The sequence below is a fragment of the Apodemus sylvaticus genome, chromosome 1, assembly GCF_947179515.1.
Source record: "Apodemus sylvaticus chromosome 1, mApoSyl1.1, whole genome shotgun sequence".
In the NCBI taxonomy this organism is placed as follows: Eukaryota; Metazoa; Chordata; class Mammalia; order Rodentia; family Muridae; genus Apodemus; species Apodemus sylvaticus.
In genome coordinates, this window is record NC_067472.1 from 25,278,983 (window position 1) to 25,301,064 (window position 22,082).

At 36.0% G+C, this 22,082-nt stretch overlaps 1 protein-coding gene across 4 annotated transcripts in view; it reads right to left on the bottom strand.

Annotated features, from left to right (window-relative positions):
- Nucleotides 1-22,082, bottom strand: part of Hectd2 (HECT domain E3 ubiquitin protein ligase 2) — a 68,389-nt gene that overhangs the window by 23,016 nt on the left and 23,291 nt on the right. For 3 of the 4 annotated variants that reach the window (XR_007978516.1, XM_052186730.1, XM_052186727.1), the window contains exons 3-8: nt 17,186-17,324; nt 16,261-16,363; nt 15,812-15,901; nt 12,560-12,624; nt 3,244-3,289; nt 1,512-1,621 (exon numbers count right to left, since the gene is read on the bottom strand). Coding sequence is in view for 2 of the 4 variants with exons in the window: in XM_052186730.1 (XP_052042690.1) it covers nt 1,512-1,621; nt 3,244-3,289; nt 12,560-12,624; nt 15,812-15,901; nt 16,261-16,363; nt 17,186-17,324 (553 nt within the window). In the remaining 2 variants the exon portion in view is untranslated. The remainder of the gene's footprint in view (nt 1-1,511; nt 1,622-3,243; nt 3,290-12,559; nt 12,625-15,811; nt 15,902-16,260; nt 16,364-17,185; nt 17,325-22,082) is intronic. The other variant, XR_007978517.1, reaches the window with a different exon arrangement.

The window sequence follows — 22,082 nt, forward strand, 5'->3', positions numbered from 1 at the left end:
AAGCTAACTGTACTCTAAGACTTCTTCCTTCCTCTCCAGGACAGCACTTGTGCTTTCGTGGCCACTGTGGACACAGAACAGTGGAGCGCCAGAGGCATCAGCATGCATGAATGAGATCATCAGGGTAGTGCTCGTCTCAGTTCTCATGCAGTGCTCTTTTCCAACACGTTCATGATTTACTCTAATAATAAACACATTATTTTAATATCTACTGGCTAGCCTTAATTTAAACTTCTGTTTTAAAAACTACAGTTCCAATGAAGCTTCTCTATAGTCTTCTCTATAGTCTAAGATCATGTTTTTCATATTCTATGTCTTTTTTTTTTTGATGATTCTGTTATTTTAAAATGGCCCTTCAGCCAGGCATAGCAGTGTACACCTGTAATCCCTATAACTGGGAGACTGAGACAGGAGGATTGTGAGTTAGAGGTCCACTGGGATACATGGTAAGTTCCAGGCTAGCCTGAGGTACAGAGTCTAGCCTGTCTCAAAATCCAAAGATCTTACAATGTAATAAGTGCTGGCTAGTTCCAAGGAACAAGAAGAACGTGATGTTATACAGTGAACAAGAAGGATGTGATGTTATACAATGAACAAGAAGGATGTGATGCTCTACAGTGAACAAGAAGGACGTGGTGTGTTGTACTAACAAAATGTGTGTACTAACAAAATGTGTTAACAAAATAACACCATATGGCTATGATGGTATTGCATACAGTGCAACCATTATGATCTCAATTTAACTAATCAACTTACATGGAATAAAGCATCAAGTATAAGCACTCAGAGTGGATGCTTGGTGAGCTGATATGACTACGATCAGAAGCTCCTAGTAACCCAACCAAGAAAAGGCTCAGTGATGTGTGCTAGTTCAGCACTGATGGTGACTTCATAAATAGTTAGTATTTGAATACTACTACCAATAATAGTAATTATTACTACTAAAATTAATAGTAATTATTACTATAGTCATCATGAGAAATCATGAGAACTGACAATATTCAAATTTTATTTTGGAAATATTTTGCCCTTTGAGTTTTTTCCCACCATGGAGAAATGTCTATTAATGTAAACATAGTCCTTAGCGAAAGAAGTAATGTGCTTTCATAATCTGGTATTTTTAATAAGGAAAAAGTATCACATATATAGTAAGATGTGTAACCAAGAGACATAAAAAATAAATAAAAAGATACATAATAAAACAATAGCTGAGCAAATCCATTTGAAATGTATAAAAAACAGAAATGTGCTATATAAAAATTGCAAGTGGTTGATTATTTTCAGCAATTTTCATAAGAACATGGTTACTTAGATTAAAAATAGATATTTATGTATCTTTTATGTTATTACTAAAGTATACATTTTATAACTGGCTTTTGAAGCATTTCAAAGTATAAACATCATTCCTAAAAATCTTCAAAACATTTAAATATTGTAAAGGTTTACAACAGTTTATCATAAAATTAATAATATCACAGTTAAAAGTGAGAGACTATGAAGTTATTGTTTACTTTTTAAGCCAGTGAACTAGGAAGTGGTGGTCAGCTTCCACTAAGGTAGCTATCTGTCGTAGCAAGTGAGCATAGATGACATATGTAGATGTGATATTAAATTGAGGATTCTGAAAAAGATATTAAAGATAACTGTGTTAAAATTGTCTTAACAAGGAAAAACACAAAGCTTAATGAGTTTTAAGCAGCAAATTCAGGAAGCTACAATTGAGTTTGTGTAGTTCTTTAAAAACTATCAACTTGTTATTTAAGCAAAACTGGTTTCTGTTATAGTCTTTGGAGTCATGACAGAACTGGGCCTTAGGGTTGATCCTACCACATATTAGCTGTGTACTATTAGGCATGGTTTTAAACTTTAATTCCTAATTTTCTCAGCTGTAAAATGGAAATAATATCTATTTCAGGAGTTGTTTTGAGTTTTAAAAAAGAAAACATATATAAAGCACTTTGTTCCATTTGTCATAAATGCAGGCAATTGTTATTATCCAATTAAATAGCAAGAGAATAATGTGCTTCTTCTCACATTTAAAAAAATGTGATTAAAAAAAAAATAAAGGCAAACCAGGGATATGTAAATTGTAAAACTTTTGCACTGGGAAGTAAGTTAGCTACATTTGTCACAGACCATGACTGGCATGCACTATCACAACTTTTAAATGTTAAAGGACTGAAGAATGCTCCTAAACTAAATAAACCCCATATTAATCTTCTAAGATCTGAAGCTCTATTTCCATAAAAGTCATATTATTAAAATCAGGTGCCAGGCAGAGAGATGGTCTGGTGGTTCAGAGCGCCTGCTGCCCTTCCAGAGCTCCTGAGTTTGGTTCTAGCGCTGAGAACTGTGTGCAGTGTTAGTCCCAGGGCAGCTGACTTTAACCTTCCTGGGTACTCCATACAAGTAGCTCACACACAGGCAAACGAATAAAAAGTAAAAATAATTCTTTAGAAATTAACCCAATTGTGATTTAAAAAAAAAAGAGAGAACATTGTTTTTCAAAACTGACTAATGGCAGGAGTGACCTAAGAGCCCTGACTGCTTCATCCAGCGACGGCTCTGGGAAAGGTGATGATGTGGGAGCAGAACTTACAGCTCACTAACTAACACATCCTCTAAGAGCTTTATGGAGTCATTTTATAGCTTTGCTTATATACATGTTTCCAACATACAGCTTAATATTTTTACCTTTAAATGAGTTAATATACCTTAACAACTTTGGTAAATTATAAAAAATGATGTAAATGTAGTGTGGTAACTAAGATAATACCATTTTTAAAAAAAATTATAAAATTTTGCTTTTACTTTAATCCCTTAATATATTGTTGTAATTTTGAATCCATCTCTCTCTCATGAGAAAGCAAGTATCAGTTTGCTTTGTAACAAATAGTAACAACCTTTATGTTTCTATCAGAATTCTAATGAACATTAGTAAAAAATAGAAACCCAGTATATGAGGAAATTCTGTAGCCTGTGACAATTAGTTCCAAGGGAAGAGTCTGAGTGAAAAGGGAAGAACAACCATCTGTTCCAGAACACTAGAAGGGAGCTAAGAACTCACTTAGAATTTAATCCCTCATATAATGTAGCTTCTGAGTGTTTGTTACAAGGGTAGTCTTTGGGTTATAAGTAAATATTTTTCTAAAAAATATTAATACTATTGCCAAGTAATAGTTATCTGATATAGCTTAATTTGCACATGCAGATTAAAATATGAATTAAATAACTCTAACTTACCTGTAACAGTATAAAATATGCTCTAAGATCATCTTTTGTCCGTGGACTGAAAAAGGAACATGCATGATTGATTACAGATGAGTGTTTAATTCCACAGTATCTAACAAAACATGACCATTATATGTGTTTGTAAGAACTGAGAAGCCAAAATGAATTTAAGTTTATATGAGTTATTTTTATTGAGATAGAAAATGTCTCCAGTGTGCTTGGAAAATAGTAGGCTGGTTTTGAATATCACTTATAGAGCAAGTTACTGAGGAAAGCTGTAGCATTTTAAGGTAAAAGGCAAACTATGGAAATGTTAAGTCTAATAAATAAATATTAATTTAAAAACATATTTTATTTTAACATGGATTATTTTTTACTTAATATTTATTTATGCATTAAAGAAAGAAAGTAAGCTTCAGCTTATAGTCCACTCCTGAAGTGACAGAAATATCTGTAAACTGGCAACAAGCAGACTAACAGCGGATCCACCCTTCTCCTGCTCCTCCAGACTCATCCCCAGCAGAAAACCTGCTGTGGTCTCTTTTCCTTTCTGGTCCCACCTCCAAACTGATCACAATATTTTCCTCCAACTCAACCTATAATCCAAGCCTCTAATATCATCAGGCATACCCTGGGAAAACATCAGCTGAGCAGGCCATAGAAGCAGGTCCACAGAAAATTTCTTACTAGGCAGCATACAGCAATCACACTCTGAAAAGCCAAAACAGAAACAGAAACCAGGGAACAAAACTCCCATTCAACAAAGACAAACCCAGTCCATCCCCTGGACCAGTGGTGCTTGTTCTTAACACGTGGGTCATGACCCTTCACAGGGATTGCATATCAGGTATCTTGCATATCAGATGATTACATTATGATTCATAACAGCAGCTAAATTACAAAAATAATTTTGTGGTTGTGCTCACTACAACATGAGGAATTGTATTAAAGAGTCATAGCATTAGGAAGGCCAAGAACCACTAAATTAGACCTACAATCATCCTGATTCCAGATACCTAGATGCTAACATAAAAACAACATTAATAACAATCAAGGCATTATGTCTCCACTGAAGACCTGCTTTCCTACCACAGCATGCCCTTTTAACAGAGCTGATATACAAGAAAAAAGACTTTAAAAGCATCTGAATGAAAATGACAGAGATCCTTAAAGAGGAAATTAATAAATCATGGAAATCTATGAAAACACAGAGAGTGGAAGAAATGAATAAAACTGTTCAATACTTGAAAATGGAAACAGAATCATTAAAGAAAGCCAAACTGATGAAATTCTGGAAATGAAAATAATTTAGAAATCAAAACAGGACAGAGCTTCACCAACAGAATATAAGAGATGGGAAAAAGAATCTCAGGCATGGAAGATACAATAGAAGAAATAACTACATCAGTCAAAGAAAATATTAAATCTAAAAACCTCCTGACACAAAACAACCAGGAAATCTGGGGCACAATGAAAAGACCAAATCTAAGAAAAATAGAAATAGAGGAAGGAGAATCCTAGCTCAAAGGCACAGGAAATATTTTCAAAAAAAAATGATGGAAGAAAACTTTCCTAACCTAAAGGAGATGCCTATAAAGATACAAGAAGCATACAGAACACGAAATAGACTGGACCAGAAAAGAAGGTCCCCTCATCACTTAATAATCAAAACACTAAATGTACAGAACAAAGGGAGAATATTAAAAGCTAAAAGTGGGAAAGAACAAGTAACATACAAAGATGGACCTACTAGAATTACACCTAACTTCTCACTGGAGATACTAAAAGCTAGAAGGTCCTAGACAATAAGCTGCAGACTCTGAAACCACTGATGTAAGCCCACACTACTATACCCAGCAAGACTTTCAATCATTATAGATGGAGAAAGTAAGATATTCCATAAAAAAACATTTTAAGTAATATTTATCTATCTACAAACCCAGCACTGCAGAGGGTGCTGGAAGAAAAACTTCAACCTGAGGAAAACTATAACCACAAAAACATAGGAAATAAACAATCCAGACAACCAAAATCAAAAGAAGTCAAACACATGCACGAATGCACACATGTATACATGTGTGCACACACAATCACCACCACCACTAATAACAACAACAAAACAACAGGAATCAACATTAATTGGGCACTGATATCTCTCAATGTCAGTGGTCATAATTCCCCAGTAATAAGACACAGACGAATAGAAAGTATTCCAAAACAGGACTCATCCTTGTGCGGTATCCAAGAAACACACTTCAACATCAAAGATAGAAATTACCTAAGGGTAAAGGGTTAAAAAAAGATATTCTAAACAACTGGACCTAAGAAAAACAAGTTAGTGTAGCTATTTTGATATCAAACAAAATAAACTTCAGACCAAAACTAATTAAAAGAGGTAGGGAAGGACACTACATACTCATCAAAGGGAAAATCCACCAAGATCATATTTCTATTATTAACATCTATGCCCAAACAAGGACACCTACCTTTGTAAAAGAACACTACTTAAATCACATATTGAAACCTCACACACTGACAGTAGGAGACTTCAATACATCACTATCACCAATAGACAAATCATCTAAATAAAAACTAAATATAGAACTACTAGAGCCAATAGATGCTGTAAACCAAATGGACTGAATAGATATTTACAGAACATCTCACCTAAACACAAAAGAATATACATTCTTTTCTATAACTTATGGAACTTTCTCTAAAATTGATCATATATTCAGACAAGTCTCAACAGATCAAGAACAAAATTGATCATATATTCAGACAAGTCTCAACAGATCAAGAACATTGAACTAACTCACTTCATCGTATCAGGCCACCATGGATTAAAGATGGATATCAACAACAGAAGCTAGCAACAAACTATTGGACTGGGCATGAGGTCCCCAATGGAGGAGCTGGAGGGTGGTCTGGAGAAGCTGAAGGGGTTTATAGCCCCATGGGAAGAAAAATGATTTCGGCCACCCAGACATCCCAAGACTCCCAGGGACTGAACCATCAATCAAGGGGCACACATGGTTCCAGCCAAAAATGTAGCAGAGGAAGGCCTTGTCGGGCATCAGTGGGAGGAATGGTCCTTGGTCAGGTAAAGGCTCAAGAGGCCCCAACAAAGGGAAACCGAGGGGGAGGGAGGTAGGAGTGTGTCGGGTGAAGGGGCATATACGTGGAGGCGGGGGAGGTAGGAGGGGTTAGGAGTCTTTGGGGAGGGAGGAAATCGGGAATGGTTTTACTATTGGCAATGTAAATGAAGACAATATTCAATAAAAAATAAATATATAAATATAAATAATAAAAAAAGAAAAAAGAAATAATAGAAAGCTTACAAACTCATTGGAAACTAAACAACTATCTACAGAATGAAAAATGTGTCAAGACAGAAATAAGAAATTAAAGACTTTCTAGAATTGAATGGAAATGAGTACACATCATACCCAAACTTAAGGAATACATGAAAGTTGTTGTGAGAGACAAGTTCATAGCACTAAGTGACTACATTAAAAAACTGGAGTTACCTCATATAAGCAACTTAACAGCACACCTGAAATCTCTCAAATGAAAAGAAGAAACTATACTCAAAAGGAGTATAATAAACTCAAGAAATAAACTCAAGGCTGAAATCAATAAAATAGAATAAAAAAGAACAATACAAAGAATCAATGAAACAGAGTTGGTTCTTTGAGAAAAATCAGTAAGATCAACAAACCCTTATCCAAATAACTAAAAGGTAGAGAGAGAATATAAAAATTATCAAAATCAGAAACAAAAAGGGGAAGGTAACAACTGATACCAAGGAAATTTAGACAATCATATAAACATACTTTTAAAAGCCATACTCTAATTTTCTTGATAGGGACCACTTTTAAAAAGTTAGAAGTTAAATCAAGATCAGATAAGCAATTTAAACAACTTATAACACTTGGTGAAACAGAAGTAGTCATTAAGTCTACCAACCAAAAAAAAAAAAAAAAAAAGCCTTGGACCAGCTGGTTTTAGCATATAATTCTACCAGACTTTCAAAGAAGAGTTAATGCCAATATTCCTAAAATATCCCCACAAAATAGAAGTGGGATAAACACTGCCCAATTCATTGTATGAGGCTACAATTTTTCTGATACCCAAACCACAAAAAGACCCAAAAAAGAAAATTATAGACCACTTCCCTTATAAACATAGATGCAAAAATATACAATAAATACTTGCAAACCAAATCCAAGAACACATCAAAAAGAACATCCACCATGATCAAGCAGGCTTCATCCTAGAGCTTCAGGGATGGTTCAATATATGAAAATCAGTAAATGTTATCCACCATATAAACAAACTGAAAGAAAAAAAACTACCATATTATCTCATTATATGCAGAAAGGGCCTTTGAAAAAAATACAATATTCCTTTATGATAAAAGTCCTGAAGGCATTAGGGAAACAAAGGGACATATCTCAACATAAATAAAGGCAGTTTATAACAAGCCCATAGCCAATATCAATTTAAATGGAGAGAAACTCAAAGCAATTCCACTAAAAATCAGGACAAAGACAAAGATGTTCATGCTCTCCATACCTATAGTACTTGAAGTCTCAGCTAGTGCAATAAGACATCTGAAGGAGATGAAGGGGATACAAATTGGAAAGTAAGAAGTCAAATATCTTTTTTGCAGGTGATATACATGAGTAACCCTAAAAATTCCACCAGAGAAATCTTACAGCTAATAAACACTTTCAGTAAAAAAAGAAAAAAAAACAATAAACACTTTCAGTGAAGTAGCTGTATAGAAAATTAGTATACAAAAACCAGTAGCCTTCCTATACACAAATGACAGTCTGACAAGGAAATTGGAGACACAACACCCTTCACGAAATCCTCAAATAATATAAAATATCTTGGGGAAACTCTAACCAAGCAAATGAAAGACTTATATGATTAAAAAAAAAATCAGGTCTTTGAAGAAAAAAACTGAAGAAGATACCAGAAGAGAGAAAAATCTTCCATGCTCATGGACTGGTAAGATTAACATAGTAAAAATGGCCATCCTACCAAAATCAATCTGCAGATTTAATGCAATCCCTATCAGAATTCCAATACTCTTCACAGATCTTGAAAAAGACAATTCTCTACCTTATACAAAAACACAAAAAACCCAGTATAGGTAAAACAATCCTGAAGAATAAAAGAACTATTGAAGGTTTCATTATTCCTGATATCAAGCTATGCTACAAAGCTATAGTAATTAAAAACAGTATCGAATTGACATAAAACAGATGTTCATCAAAGAAATTGATCAAAGACCCAGACATAAACGTGCATACCTATGGACACCTGATATTTGATAAAGAGGCCAGAAATACATACTGGTAGAAAGATAGCATCTTCACCAAATGGTAACTAGTCAAACTGAAAAATTGCAGGTAGAATAATGCATATTGATATATACTTAACACCCTGCACAACACTCAATTCCAAATGGGTCAAAGAATTCAACATAAAATCAGGTAAACTGAACCTGATAGAAGAGAAAATGGGAGAATCACCTTGAACTCACTAGCATGAAAGTGCTAATATCAACAATTAATAAATAGGACCTCATGAAACTCAAAAGCTTCTGCAAGGCAAGGGGTACCATCATTCAGACAAAGTGGCAGCCTACAGAATTGGAAAAAGATTTTTACCAACTCTACATCTGACAGAGGCTAATATATAAAATATATAAAGAATAAAAAAAACCTTGATATATAAAAAGCTGAATAACCCAATTAAAAATAGGGTACAGATTTTTTCAAATGGGGAAACTCAAGTGGCTAAGAAACAGTTAAAGAAATTTCAACACCCTTAGCCATTAGGAAAATGCAAATCAAAATGACTTTGAGATACCATCCTACACCTCTGAATCAATAATGCAAATGACAGCTTATGCTGATGAGGATATGGAGCAAGGAGACCACTCCCCCATCACTAGTAGGAGTGCAAACTTGTACAGCTATTATGGAAATCAATATTGCAGTTCCTCAGAAAGGTAGGAATCAATCTATCTAAGAGCCAGGGTAATGGGAATTCTGGTTTCTTTAAAAACATGGAAATATTATGGGAAGTGTTTTTGTTTTCATTCTAGGTGTGAGATATGGAGCTGATTCCAACTATTTACAGCAGCAGTCTTTGATTTACCTCATGCCCTGGCACGGGTGTGATTTTGCCAGCTGCAGATAGTTTCTCCAAGTGTATGATATTTGGAATTCTGGGAACTCTGTTTTTTATTGGATATTTTATTTATTTACGTTTCAAATGTAAAATATTATTTACATTTCAAATGTTATCCCCTTTCCTGGTTTCGCCTCTGGAAAGCCTTGAAAGGGTGTAAAAATGTGGCTGTTCCTCTTCATTCTCTTCCTGCTGCTGCTGAAGATCAAACTTGCCCCAAGGAGCTCAATGCCCCTAGTCAGCAGAAAGTAGTCTAATGATATTGATGCTCCTTCCCCTTTCTAACCTTCTTTCTCTTCTACCTAGTGTTGGGGGCTAGGGGTTGGAAGGGTGAAGAGAGTGGTAGAAAAAAGAATTCAAAGAAGTAGTCAAAGGTCTGGTTACACCACTACACCACTCTTGGGCATATACCCAAAGGACACTTTATTCTATCATAGGAACAGTTGCTCAACAATGTTAACTGCTGCTCTATTCATAACAGCCAGAAACTGGAATGAGCCTAAGATGTCCCTCAACAGAAGAATGGATAAAGAAAATATGGTATGTTTACATAATAGAGTATTAATTAGCTATTTTAAAAAATGATATCTGGAAATCTGCAGGCAAATAAATGGATTAGAAAAACAAAACAAAACCCTCATCCTCAGTAAGGCAACTCAGGTCCCAGAAAGATAAATATGGCATGTATTCCCTTATATCTGGATATTAATCATTAAATAAATGATAACCAAAATACACTCTATAGACCTAGAGAGGGTAAGTATAGAGAAAGGGACGGGGAGGGGAGGAGGGGGCACATGGATCTCCCTGGGAAATGGAAATAGAACGATTTATGGATGGACTGGAGAGGGGGCAGGGAACAAGAATGGGAAGGTCAGGTGAGAACTGGGAGGTGAGATGAGGTTGAGGAAGGTCATGAGGATAGAACAGCTAGAATTTAAGGGCATTTGAGGGGGGCAGTATGGAAACCTAGTGTAAGATAGGAAGGTGATCCTAATGAAGTCTCCAAATAATGAAGGAGCCGAAACTCCTGCTGGTCTAGTGCTGGGGATGAATTTCATCCAGCTGAGTGGCTGGTTGAAAGGCTTCCATGGATGTTCCCAAAAACCCAAACTGCTGCCTAGACAGTAAGTTTTTCTCCACAAACTGACATCAAGTCTCCACTGCCAAAGATAACACCCACACAACTTACTGAACATGGAAAGGTTTGAGCTGGTGCCTAAAAAGAACCTTCACCACTATGTTCTAGTGTCTATGACACAGGAAGGTACTCTTCTGGCTACCATAAGAGAATGGTATATACCAACTCAATCATAAAGCCTTTCATTTATAATCTGCCTTTCCTAAAAAAATATGCTAGGGCAATGGTGGCATAAACCTTGTGAGTTTATGCCAATGTCTGATTTGACTTAAGGTTTACTCCATGAAGAACCCATACCAGATACTGCTTCGGTGGCCAAGAACCAGAAACTAGATAGTCCAGAGATCTAGGATAAAACCAAATGCTATTTGTCTAAAAACAAAAAGGTAACAAAATGAGTCCTAATGATATTCTGCTAGACTCATGATCAGTACCTTATTCAGCCATCACCACAAAGGCTTCCTTCTGCATCAGATGGGAACACATACAGAGACTCACAGCCAGACATTATGCAGAGAGAAATCTCGGAATACACAGCTCTAAATGAGATAGCTCAATCAAATCCCTCCCTCAGACTCAGGAAACTCCATGGAACAAGAGGCAGATGGAATAGGGGAGAGAGAGTGGACAAAGGACACCAGAAGAACAAGGCCCTCTAAATTAACTGAGCAAAGCTCATATGAACTTAAGAGACTAAGAGACTAAAGCAGCAATCATAGAGCCTCCTCCATAGATCCTCTGGACACCAGTCCCCTGTGCATACACACACACACACACACACACACACACACACACACACACACACCTTTCAGTTTATGGGACTCCTGAATGTGTAAACTTGTGGGTCTCTGATTCTTGGACCTTCACTTAGGGCTCTTTATTTTTCAACTGTCCAACTTCAATTTTCAAATATGTTATTCTATTGTTATCTCCTAGAAGCCTATTCTTTGTTAATGAGAGGTAGAAAGGGAATGATAGAAGAGGAGATGGAGAGGATCTGGGAAAAGTTCAGAGAGGGGAAACTGCATTCAGAGTATATTGTATAAGAAAAGAATCTGTTTAATAAAAGGGGGAGAGTGTCTATAAACCAATTCACATCCAGCTGCTAAGTAAAAGAATTTTACTTTGGACATCCTAAAATATCTTGATTTTAACATTATCAGTTTTGTCCAGGGGAGGTTTAGTCCTAAATTGACCAGAGTTTCTCACTTGTTCAAAGTTTTTAGTATACTGTTACAGATACACAGAAGTAACTTTCTAATTAAAAAATGATTTATGACATGGAAACATGAAATCCATGATCTTTCACTGGATCCCAGATTAAAGGCAAAACTCAGACATCAAAGCTCCCAGGGATACTAAACTTTGCTCAAGTTTTCTCTCTGCTCAAGACTTAGGTGTTCACCTATCACTTTTCTTTAAGTCTTTTTCCATTCTATATGAGACTTATCAAACTAGCAGTGTCATTCGTGTTTATATGAATTATTAGGTGTAAGCATCAAAAAGTATGCATGGGTTTGATGTCTCAATGTTTCTGATCAGGTTTTTTTGTTGTCATGCTCATGAAGTAGCCAAGGCCCAGCTTGGCTTCAACTCCTCTGTCCTGAGGTGTTTACCCAAGGTAACAAAAAAGTTTTCTTTAAAGCAAGTAACTTACTTTCTGAAAAAAAAAATGTATTGGCTACAAAGAAGCCCAAGATTATGAACTAGTACTCATCCTATATCTGCATAGCACAAAAACACCATACACGTAATTTTAAAAGATTCAGTGATTTCCTTTTGCATATTTACAGATCCCAAGAAATCCAAATCTCAGTATACTAAATAGCTTTGCTTCAAGCATTCTCTAATTAATCCCTTTCTAATCCATATCATTATTAAAACTCATAAGATACTTCCTAAGAGTAAAACACTCATAAAGAAACATGAGATACAAAGCTAAGTCATCTATACAGATTAAGTACCAGTTACAATTACCCTTTCCATTCTTGTAACAAGCTGTTAATGATTCCCTTCAATACTGACTTCTGAATATCTTGAGGCTAGAGGCAAAAGAAAATAATTAAGACATAATAATTAGGATATTCTGTGATTTTTTACATTAAAATACACAAGTCATCTTTTGATGACCAGCAACAATTTTATGTAACTGAAAAAAATCATTTTTCTTTCCTTAAGAGGACAAAATCACATGTCCAACAATATTTTATTTATTAACTTAAAATGTTTGGCATATATTTTGGATATATACACATTGATTCAAGTTATACATTTTGTGCCAAGGGTTTCAGTACAAAACCCAGGCTGGCCAAGACCTTTTGATCTTCCTCAGCTTCTTATTTGCTGGGATTACAAATTGTATAATTATAGCTGGCCATTAGGGATGCATTTAATTCCAATAAGTTAGTCTTGGTAACTCAGCAAGTGCTACCAAGCTATCTTCTATTAAAACTACATTTTTCTTTTATTTTAAAATGATAATGCAATTACATCATCCCCTCTTTCCCTTTCTTTTCTCCAAAGCCTCCTATTTTCTCTCCCTGTTTTCTCTCTTTGAAATACATGGTGTCATTTCAATTTTTATGTGTATATAGGTAATATGGTACACACATACACAGTCTGCATAGTCATTACATGTATGTATGTTCTCAAGGAGGACCTTTGGTATTGAATAACCAAATGAAAGAAAAAATGTTCTATCCTAGTGCCCCAAAGCCATAAGAAAGGAAAATATAAACCAGTGGTTCTCAACCAGTGGGTCACAACTCCTTTGGCAAACCTATACCTGTAAAAGTATTCACATTTTGATTCATAACAGTACCAAAATCACAGTTATGAAGTAGCACAAAAATAATTTTATGGTTGGAGGTCACCACAACATGAGAAACTGTATTTAAGAGTCTCAGCTTTAGGAAAGTTGATAACCACTATTATAGACCAGTATCTCGCTTAAGCCCAGATGTAAAATAGTCAACAAAATACTAGCAAATTGAGTCAAAAACATTAAAAAAAATTATACACTATGGCCATGTAGGATTCAGTCCCACTTTACAAGGATGATGTGACATTTGGAAATACATGAATATAGTTAACCACATTAATGAACTGAATTCTTTTTTTTATTGGATATGTTCTTTATTTACATTTTAAATGAAATCCCCTTTTCAGGTTTCCTTGGAAACCCCCTACCCCTGCTTCTACCAGGGTGTTCTCATGTATCCACTTCCACCTCCCTGCCCTTGAATTCCCCTACACTGCGACATTGAGCCTTCATAGGAGCAAGGGACTCTCCTCCCATTGATGCCTGACAAGGTCATCCTCTGCTACATATGTAGCTGGAGCCATGGGTCCATATGTACTCTTTGGTTGGTGGTTTAGTCCCTAGGAGCTCTGGGGGGTCTGGTTGGTTGATACTGCTGTTCTTCCTATGGGGCTGCAAACCCCTTCAGCTCCTTCAGTACTTTCTCTAGCTCCTCCATTGGGGACCCTATGCTCAGTCCAATGGTTGGCTGCGAGGATCTGCCTCTGTATTTGTCAGGCTCCTGTCAGCAAGCACTTGCTGGCATTCACAATAGTGCCTGGGCTTGGTGACTGTATATGGGATGAATTCCCAGGTTGGGGCAGTCTCTGGATGGTCTTTCCTTCAGTCTCTACTCCACACTTTGTCTCCATATTTCCTCCCATGAGTTTCCCCTTCTAAGAAGGACTGAAGCATCCACACTTTGGTCTTCCTTCTTGAGTTTCATGTGGTCTGTGAATTTTATTTTGGGTATTCTGAGCCTTTGGGCTAATATCCACTTATCTGTGAATACATACCATGTGTGTTCTTTTGTAACTGGGTTACTTCACTCGGGATATTTTCTAGTTCCATCCATTTGCCTGCAAATTTCATGAAATCATTGTTTTTAATAGCTGCGTAGCACTCCATTGTGTAAAAATGTACCGTATTTTCTGTATCCATTCCTCTGTTGAAGGATATCTTGGTTGTTTCCAGCTTCTATTATAAATAAGGCTGCTATGAACATAGTGGAGCTTGTGTCCTTATTACATGTTGGAGCATCTTCTGGGTATATGCCCAGGAGAGGTATATCTGGGTCCTTAGGTTATATGATGTCCAATTTTCTGAGGAACCGCTAGACTGATTTCCAGAGTGGTTGTACCAACCTGCAATCCCACCAACAATGGAGAGTGTTCCTCTTTCTCCACATCCTTGCCAGCATCTGCTATCCCGAGTTCTTTTATCTTAGCCATTCTCACTGGTGTAAGGTGGAATCTAAGGGTTGTTTTGATTTGCATTTCCCTGATGACTAAGGATGTTGAACACTTCTTTAGGTGCTTCTCAGCCATTCGGTATTCCTTAGTTGACAATTCTTTGTTTAGCTCTGTACCCCAATTTTTAATATGGTTATTTGGTTCCTTGGAGTCTAACTTCTTGAGTTCTTCATATATATTGGATATCAGCCCTCTATTGGATATAGGATTGGTAAAGATCTTTTCCCAATCTGTTGGTTGCTTTTTTGTCCTATTGACAGTGTCCTTTGCAATTTTATAAGGGCCCATTTGTCTATTGTTGATCATGGAGCATAAGCCATTGGTGTTCTGTTCAGGAAATTTTTCCCTGTGCCCATGTGTTCGAGACTCTTCTCTACTTTATCTTCTATTAGTTTCAGTGTGTCTGGTTTTATGTGGAGACCCTTGATCCACTTGGACTTGAGCTTTGTACAAGGAAATAAGAATGGATCAATGTGCATTCTTCTACATGCTGACCAGCAGTTGCACCAGCACCATTTGTTGAAAATGCTGCCTTTTTTCCACTGGATGGTTTTAGCTCCGTTATCAAAGATCAAGGTGTGTGGATGAACTGAATTGTTGATCTCTACTTAAGACCTGCTGTCTGAGCCTGTGTCATTGCTCGTAACTGATTCAGAACTAAACTTTGAGAATCACTCAAATAACCTTCCCTGAGTAATAAAGCAGGTTTTAGAAATCTTCCCAAATACATATTAGATACAGAGGTGTTTTCTGTTTAATTCTCAGATAATTAGAAAAAGAATGACATAATTTTCTGAAAATTATATTTATCATAAAATTATATCTGATTTAATGTAAGTATATTACAAAGTGGCTACATCTGAAAGGAGCTGGAGATATGGCTCAGAGGTCAAGAACACTTGCTAATCTTCTAGAAGACCTAAAATCAGTTTTAATATGTCCATAAACAATACTTACAGTATTAAGTAAGGCATCAAATACAGCATTCACCAAATTGGCATTAATCCCAGAATCCTCAATAGTATTAAATGAGGCTGTGGCATCTTTCTGCAAATTCAATTGAAGAATTAAATATGTTTAACATTTCACAGATTATTCTTAATAATATCTGAATTATACTTTTGTATAATCTCAACTAATCTTATTGTTTGATGACCAAAAAAAGAATTAAGGCAATTGTTAAAAATGAAATTAATATGTAAGAATGATTTTAATAATTTTTAAATATTGAAAGAAATCAAACATTAATAAGTGAAGTAAAATATCTAGTAAATCACAAGTTGTATTTTGATACATAATTAAAAATACATACATTATTTAAGTCAATACTGACTATAAAATGGAGTCTATTTTTTAATTTAAAATTATAAGTGAATGAAAAATATCTTTTATATATTATTTATTACCTTAAATGCAGCATTTAATTCTGTGAAAGAATCAAATGCTGTTATATAAAAAGCATGTACTGTTTTCCAATTTCCTGTGGCCTCAGCTTTTTCTAAATCTTCCCTAAAAAATAAAACCATATATTAATCATAATTGGAGAGAAACATCATTCAGATAAATAGCATTTCTTAAAAAAAGGAATATTATGCTAAATATATAATTTTAATACTGAAAACAACATAAATCAGTTATAGTTGATGCAAACAGTATATACATTAATAGTTATTATATTAAAATATTAATTCACTGTTTCTCATTTACTTTTTTCCCCCTAAGAGTCTTGTTCTGTAGCTCATATTGGCCTCAGATGTGGGGTGTTCCTCCTGCCTCAGACTCCTGAGTGCTAGAATTACTGGTACGTACTACCGTGTCCAGCTAAACAGCATCCATCTTGACACGCGCCCTTGCTCAGTCTTTCCTGTTCCTCCACAGTCCACCTTCTGGAGCTTTTATATTTTATGGCCTGAGTCTATCCTTTTGCATTCCCATGAAAGTGCTTCAAATTATGTGGTCTGATTTTCTGAATGGTGACACAGCTTTTAGAGAATGGTTACACAGTAGATGAATTTGTGTGTGTGTGTGTGTGTGTGTGTGTGTGTGTGTGTTTTAATGGTAAAATTAATTTTTGTCAATGTTTTGGGACAATTCTGATTCATTCTCTTGGTGTTTGCTGTCTTTTGCTACAACATATCCACTATCCTTTATTCACACATTTATTTATATCTTCAACTTGAGACATTTTGTCTTTTGTATCTTCACTTTTGTCTAATATCTTGTAAAAACTCTACAAGTTTAGCTAATTTTTCAGGAAAAGATTTTAAGCTATGCATAGCACTGACATGCAGATGACTGTTAGTCTACACAGAAGAGTGACTTAGAACTTACTCAAAGTCTTTCACAGTTTTGGGCTGGCTAGGAAGAGTAGGTTCTGGAAGGGGTGGAACCTTCACTTCAGATGATAATGCATCCATAGACATGCGCTGTTTTTGTCTAACATCAAGACAAATTGGTGGTAGGTCTCTCACTGTAAAGTGTAAGAGGATATTCCATGTAATGAATCAAAGCTTTTTCAAATAGCAAATATCAGAATAATTCAACATAAACAGAAAACAAAGCATTTTATAATGCAGTCACTTTGGAATTATGTAACAAAACCCCATCCCAAGGAAGGGCACTTTCCAGGCACTTCATTTCTAACAGCTGTTAGACTATGCTGTCCATAACCTCAGAATCTTTAACAGCTATTTGACTATACCTTATGTAAAGGTAGAGTTGAATGCCATTGGTCTCCATTCCTCCCCAAAGCCCTTCATGGATGAAATGTATAGTTCTTCCCTTCCTTTTTAAAGGTCCCTTTCAAGGAATAATAGGTCAGTGAAACGTAACATTATCAACACTTACTAACTTTTCAGAAATATGCAAACCACTTACATATGCTTTCTTACCAGTGACTACAATAAGTAAGATCTTATTTGCCTGTCCCCTGATTTTTGAGTTTTGTACTGGCCCATATTTTCTTCCATTTTCTTGAAGGAATTACATGTATTTAAGATCTTACTTTCGTGTTATGGCCAAGCATTTCTGATATGTTTTCATGGTCTTGCTGGCTGTCCCTTAGTTCCTTATTATAATAAAAATTTGTAATTGAAAATTACAAAATTTGACCATGACCCTTTTTGTTGCTAATTTTTACTTGAGCATGTTATTTTTGAGCTCTCAGAACCCAGTGCACCTCTGTCCTCGGCTATTTTTGGGTAGAATCCAAACAAATAGTTCTCTATGACCCACATCCCCCTTCTACTTGCACTCAGGTGTTAGCTTTCTTCAGTCCCTATGCTGCTCCATTAGATTGTAAGCTCAGTATGGGGGTGCCCTGGGATAAGAAGGGCTGTCAGTTATCTCTGAGAATTCTCAGGGATCTCATAGCTTCCTTTAGAACTCATCATGGGACCTCTATGTTCACCTGCTCTTGATAAAATCCTTTCAACCTTAGCTTTTGTTCTAGAACCTGCCTTCTGAGCTTATCAATGAATATCTATTACTTATTTTGAAACTCTTCTTATTCCAAGATCCACAAAACAGCTTCACTTAGTTCTCCTGATACCTCCTGCCCAGTAGCTCACACCAGGGAGAACTTGTATTTTTGGATGCTTATTCCATTTATTATTAGGGGTTTAAATGGCTACTTTATCAATTAACTTTATTGTAAATTATGTTCATGATTTTAAACACTGATATATAGTTAACCTGTTTTACATAGTGATTTAAAGAGACTAAAAAACTGTGTTTGTTTCTGCTGCTATACTCACAGAATCTAGCACTGCCCTTTTTTATTTCAGAAAATAAGAAAATTCTCTCACAACTCCATTAGTTAATTTTACCTACTTTCCCTATGGTACTTTGTATTTTTATAATTGGGGAACTTGCAATCTAAATCTTTTTTCTTGTGTTTTTCTTCACTGAAACATATGTAAACACTAAGAACAATGTTCAGTAAGTAGTAAATGATCATCAGGGGACTCATGCCATCAATGGATTGACACCAGTCTATAAGAGCTGACTGGGATAATAGAGGGCGGGGCCTAACTACATCAAGAAAGATACTGTTTTAGTCAGCATTCTATTGCTGTGAAAAAATACCATGATCATAGCAACTCTTATAAAGAAACACATTTAATTGGGGCTTGCTTAAAGTTTCAGAGGCTTTCTTGTCCATTTTCATGGTGGGAAACATGGCTACATACAGGCATACATGGTGCTGGACAAGTAGCTGTGAGTTCTATATTCAGGTCAGTAGGCAGCACGAAGACAGTGTCAATGGCCCTGGCTTGAGCTTTTGAAAACCTCAAAGCCCACCTCCATTGACATACTTAATCCCACAATGCCACTCCTCCTAATCTTTTCAAATAGTGCCACTCCCTGGTGATCAGGCTTTCAAATCTATGGGCCTATGAGGACCATTCTCATTCAAACCACCAGTTACTTCCTGGCAGTGTGCCTTTGAAGAGTTCATCACTGTCTCTCTCACCTTCCAGCAGCCATGAGGTGAGCAACTCTATTTCTCTGTATTTGTCCCGTGTAAAATGGGCTAAGTGACAATGGACTAAAACAGTGACTCAAAATGAATCTCCCTCCCTTTAAGTTGATTTTCTCAGGTATTTTGTCCCAGTTATAAGAAAACTAGCTAACACCGTCTATTTTAAAACAAACCTTTCCTATTAGAAGATAGTAAAATTTTCAATTTTTCATATGCCACACAGTATGGCTTTCAAATTTAGTAAGCAAGCTTGAAACACTGATGGCTGAGCCCTCCTTAGAGTCTGGGCTGAAGCAGCTGGGGTAGGACCTAAGAAATCCACTTCTAACATGCTCCCAGGTGATGCTGATGCTTCTTGTCTAGGGATGTACTATGTGATGTACTATTCAGTGATACGAGGTGAGAAGGTAGTGATGCTGAAAACACACAATATAGATTATATTTCTGCATTTCTATAATTACTTTACACCTCTTATTAACTACGCAAATGTTAAAGATCTAGCAGTTTGTACTATAAAGATTTGATAAAGGCTTAATTTATCATCAAGTAAAATTAAATATTTCCAAAAATAATTTCTTATATTTAAACATTTTTTTTAATAGTGAGGGACATTATTGCAGAAAAGAACTTAACTCCAGTCTTGTTACAATGATCGTTTATGACTCTTCCATCTTTCCTTATTCTTCACTAGACTTACCCTTTCCTATCCCTTCCCACACACTTTTCCCAACCTGGCCATAAGCACCCTCTATTAAACACAAACAAACGCATTCAAATATAAATCAGCTTATTCACAAACTAATCCTATATGGATGTACACTTTTATACCCACTCACTTTTATTAATACCATGATGAGGTAGAATAGTGAAATTCCAAGTTAGTAAGAGAACTTAGTTTTGGCAGAGCCTGAGAGCAGGAGGGTCTTATGTAAGACAGACAGTAATGCTGAGGCTGGGGGGACTGTCCAGTGAGGCAGCACCAGAGGCCAACAGCAGGTTCTATTTTCAGTTCCAAAGGTAACTTGACTGATGAAAACCGCACAATGCTAACATGCATGCTAATGAAAGCCAAGTCTGAAAGAAGAGCAGAGTCCTTTGCTCATATCAGTGAATGGAGGCCAAATTACAGGATGTGACATTCAGCTGTTAAGGGAAGAAAACTAACAGCTCACAGCTGCTCTTATGTCCCTAAATATCAAAGCATTGTTCTAGAGAATGGTTTCCTGCCTTTTCTCACAGATGGCTTTTATTAAAGTTCAACTCAAATGAGAAAACCAATAACTATGGTGATTAATTAAACCTCATATCAATATCATAAATAAAATAGGAAAATCTTCATTCTGACATATGCAACTGCAATATATAAGGATATTGTAATACAGTAAAAAAAAAAAAAAGGCAAAAAAAAAGCAAAATTCCACTTGTGAAAACATGTTATTTAGGTTTCATTCAGTCTATACTTGGAACACTCCATGCTAAACTGATAAGCAGTAATAATTTTCCTTCCTTTTAATAAACTGCTGCCTATTTTAGCTTGTTGCTTAGAAACATTAAGTAAAACACTTGAAGCCAATGTAAGAAGAATACGACCATGATGAGGGCAACCATGATGAGGGCTGGTAGGTAGTATATTAAAATGTGTGTAGACTGCAATATAGTTATGTATAAGGGTGTAAGATTAGTAGCAAATTTTTGCCATCTTACTATTTATGGGTTGACTCTGGTTGAAAATGGCATATGTAGCTCTCTACAACTGCAATAATCATAATGAAAAGTGACATTTTGGTTGGTTATATAAAGACTTTCCTGTATAGCTATCAAATATAGTAACAGTGGCTCAGAGATAAACAAAAGTATCTATATAGACTGTCTGTTCAAGAGAAGCAACCTAGGTCTATGTGCTGCTGACAAGGAAGTAATACACAACTATAAAACATCATACCCTAAGTTTCATAAATAATGGGAAAGCCCAGTTTTGAAAATCAGGGGCTTAATCTATCGCTTGCTGATAGATTAACCTTAGTCACTGAGGCTCTTGGAACATTAGCTTTGATATAAAATGATTGAAATGATCAGTCATTCCAAAGGTTGTAGAGAACTTGAAAGGCCAACTTGGGGGTAATAAGAATGGACTGCTTGACTGGGTGTAGCTTACCCTTTCCTTGCTTAAGCTATCAGCTCTTTGGAATTTTTTTTTATATTGTAAATATCTGTTACTGTTCTAGTTAGCAATGTGAGCCTGAGAAAATGGGGCCTAAAAATGAGGGGGCCTAAAGTTTCCTGCAATAGGCAACTTTATACAGAACATCAGACAATTATACTCTGAGGGTTAAGAAGAGTCACCCAAGTAAAGTATACAATCACAAAGACAGGCCAAAATGTTTTTTCATAAAGGTTGTAGTGGTCCAAATGAAAATGGCCCTCATAGGGAATGGCATTATTGGGAGGTGTGGCCTCGTGATACTAGGTGTGGCCTTGTTGGAGGAAGAATATCATTGGAAATGTGCACTGAGGTCTCAGATGCTTGAGCCAAGCCTAGAGTCTCACTCTATTCCTGTTGCCTGCTGATCCAGATGTAGAAGCACTAGCTACTTTTCTCTAATGCCATGACTGCCTATGTGCCAAGCACACTTGCCGCCATAATGAAAATGGACTAAACCTCCATTAAATGTTAAACTCCAATTAAATGTTTTCCTTTATAAGAGTTGCCATGTCATGGGGTCTTTTCACAGCAATAGAAACCC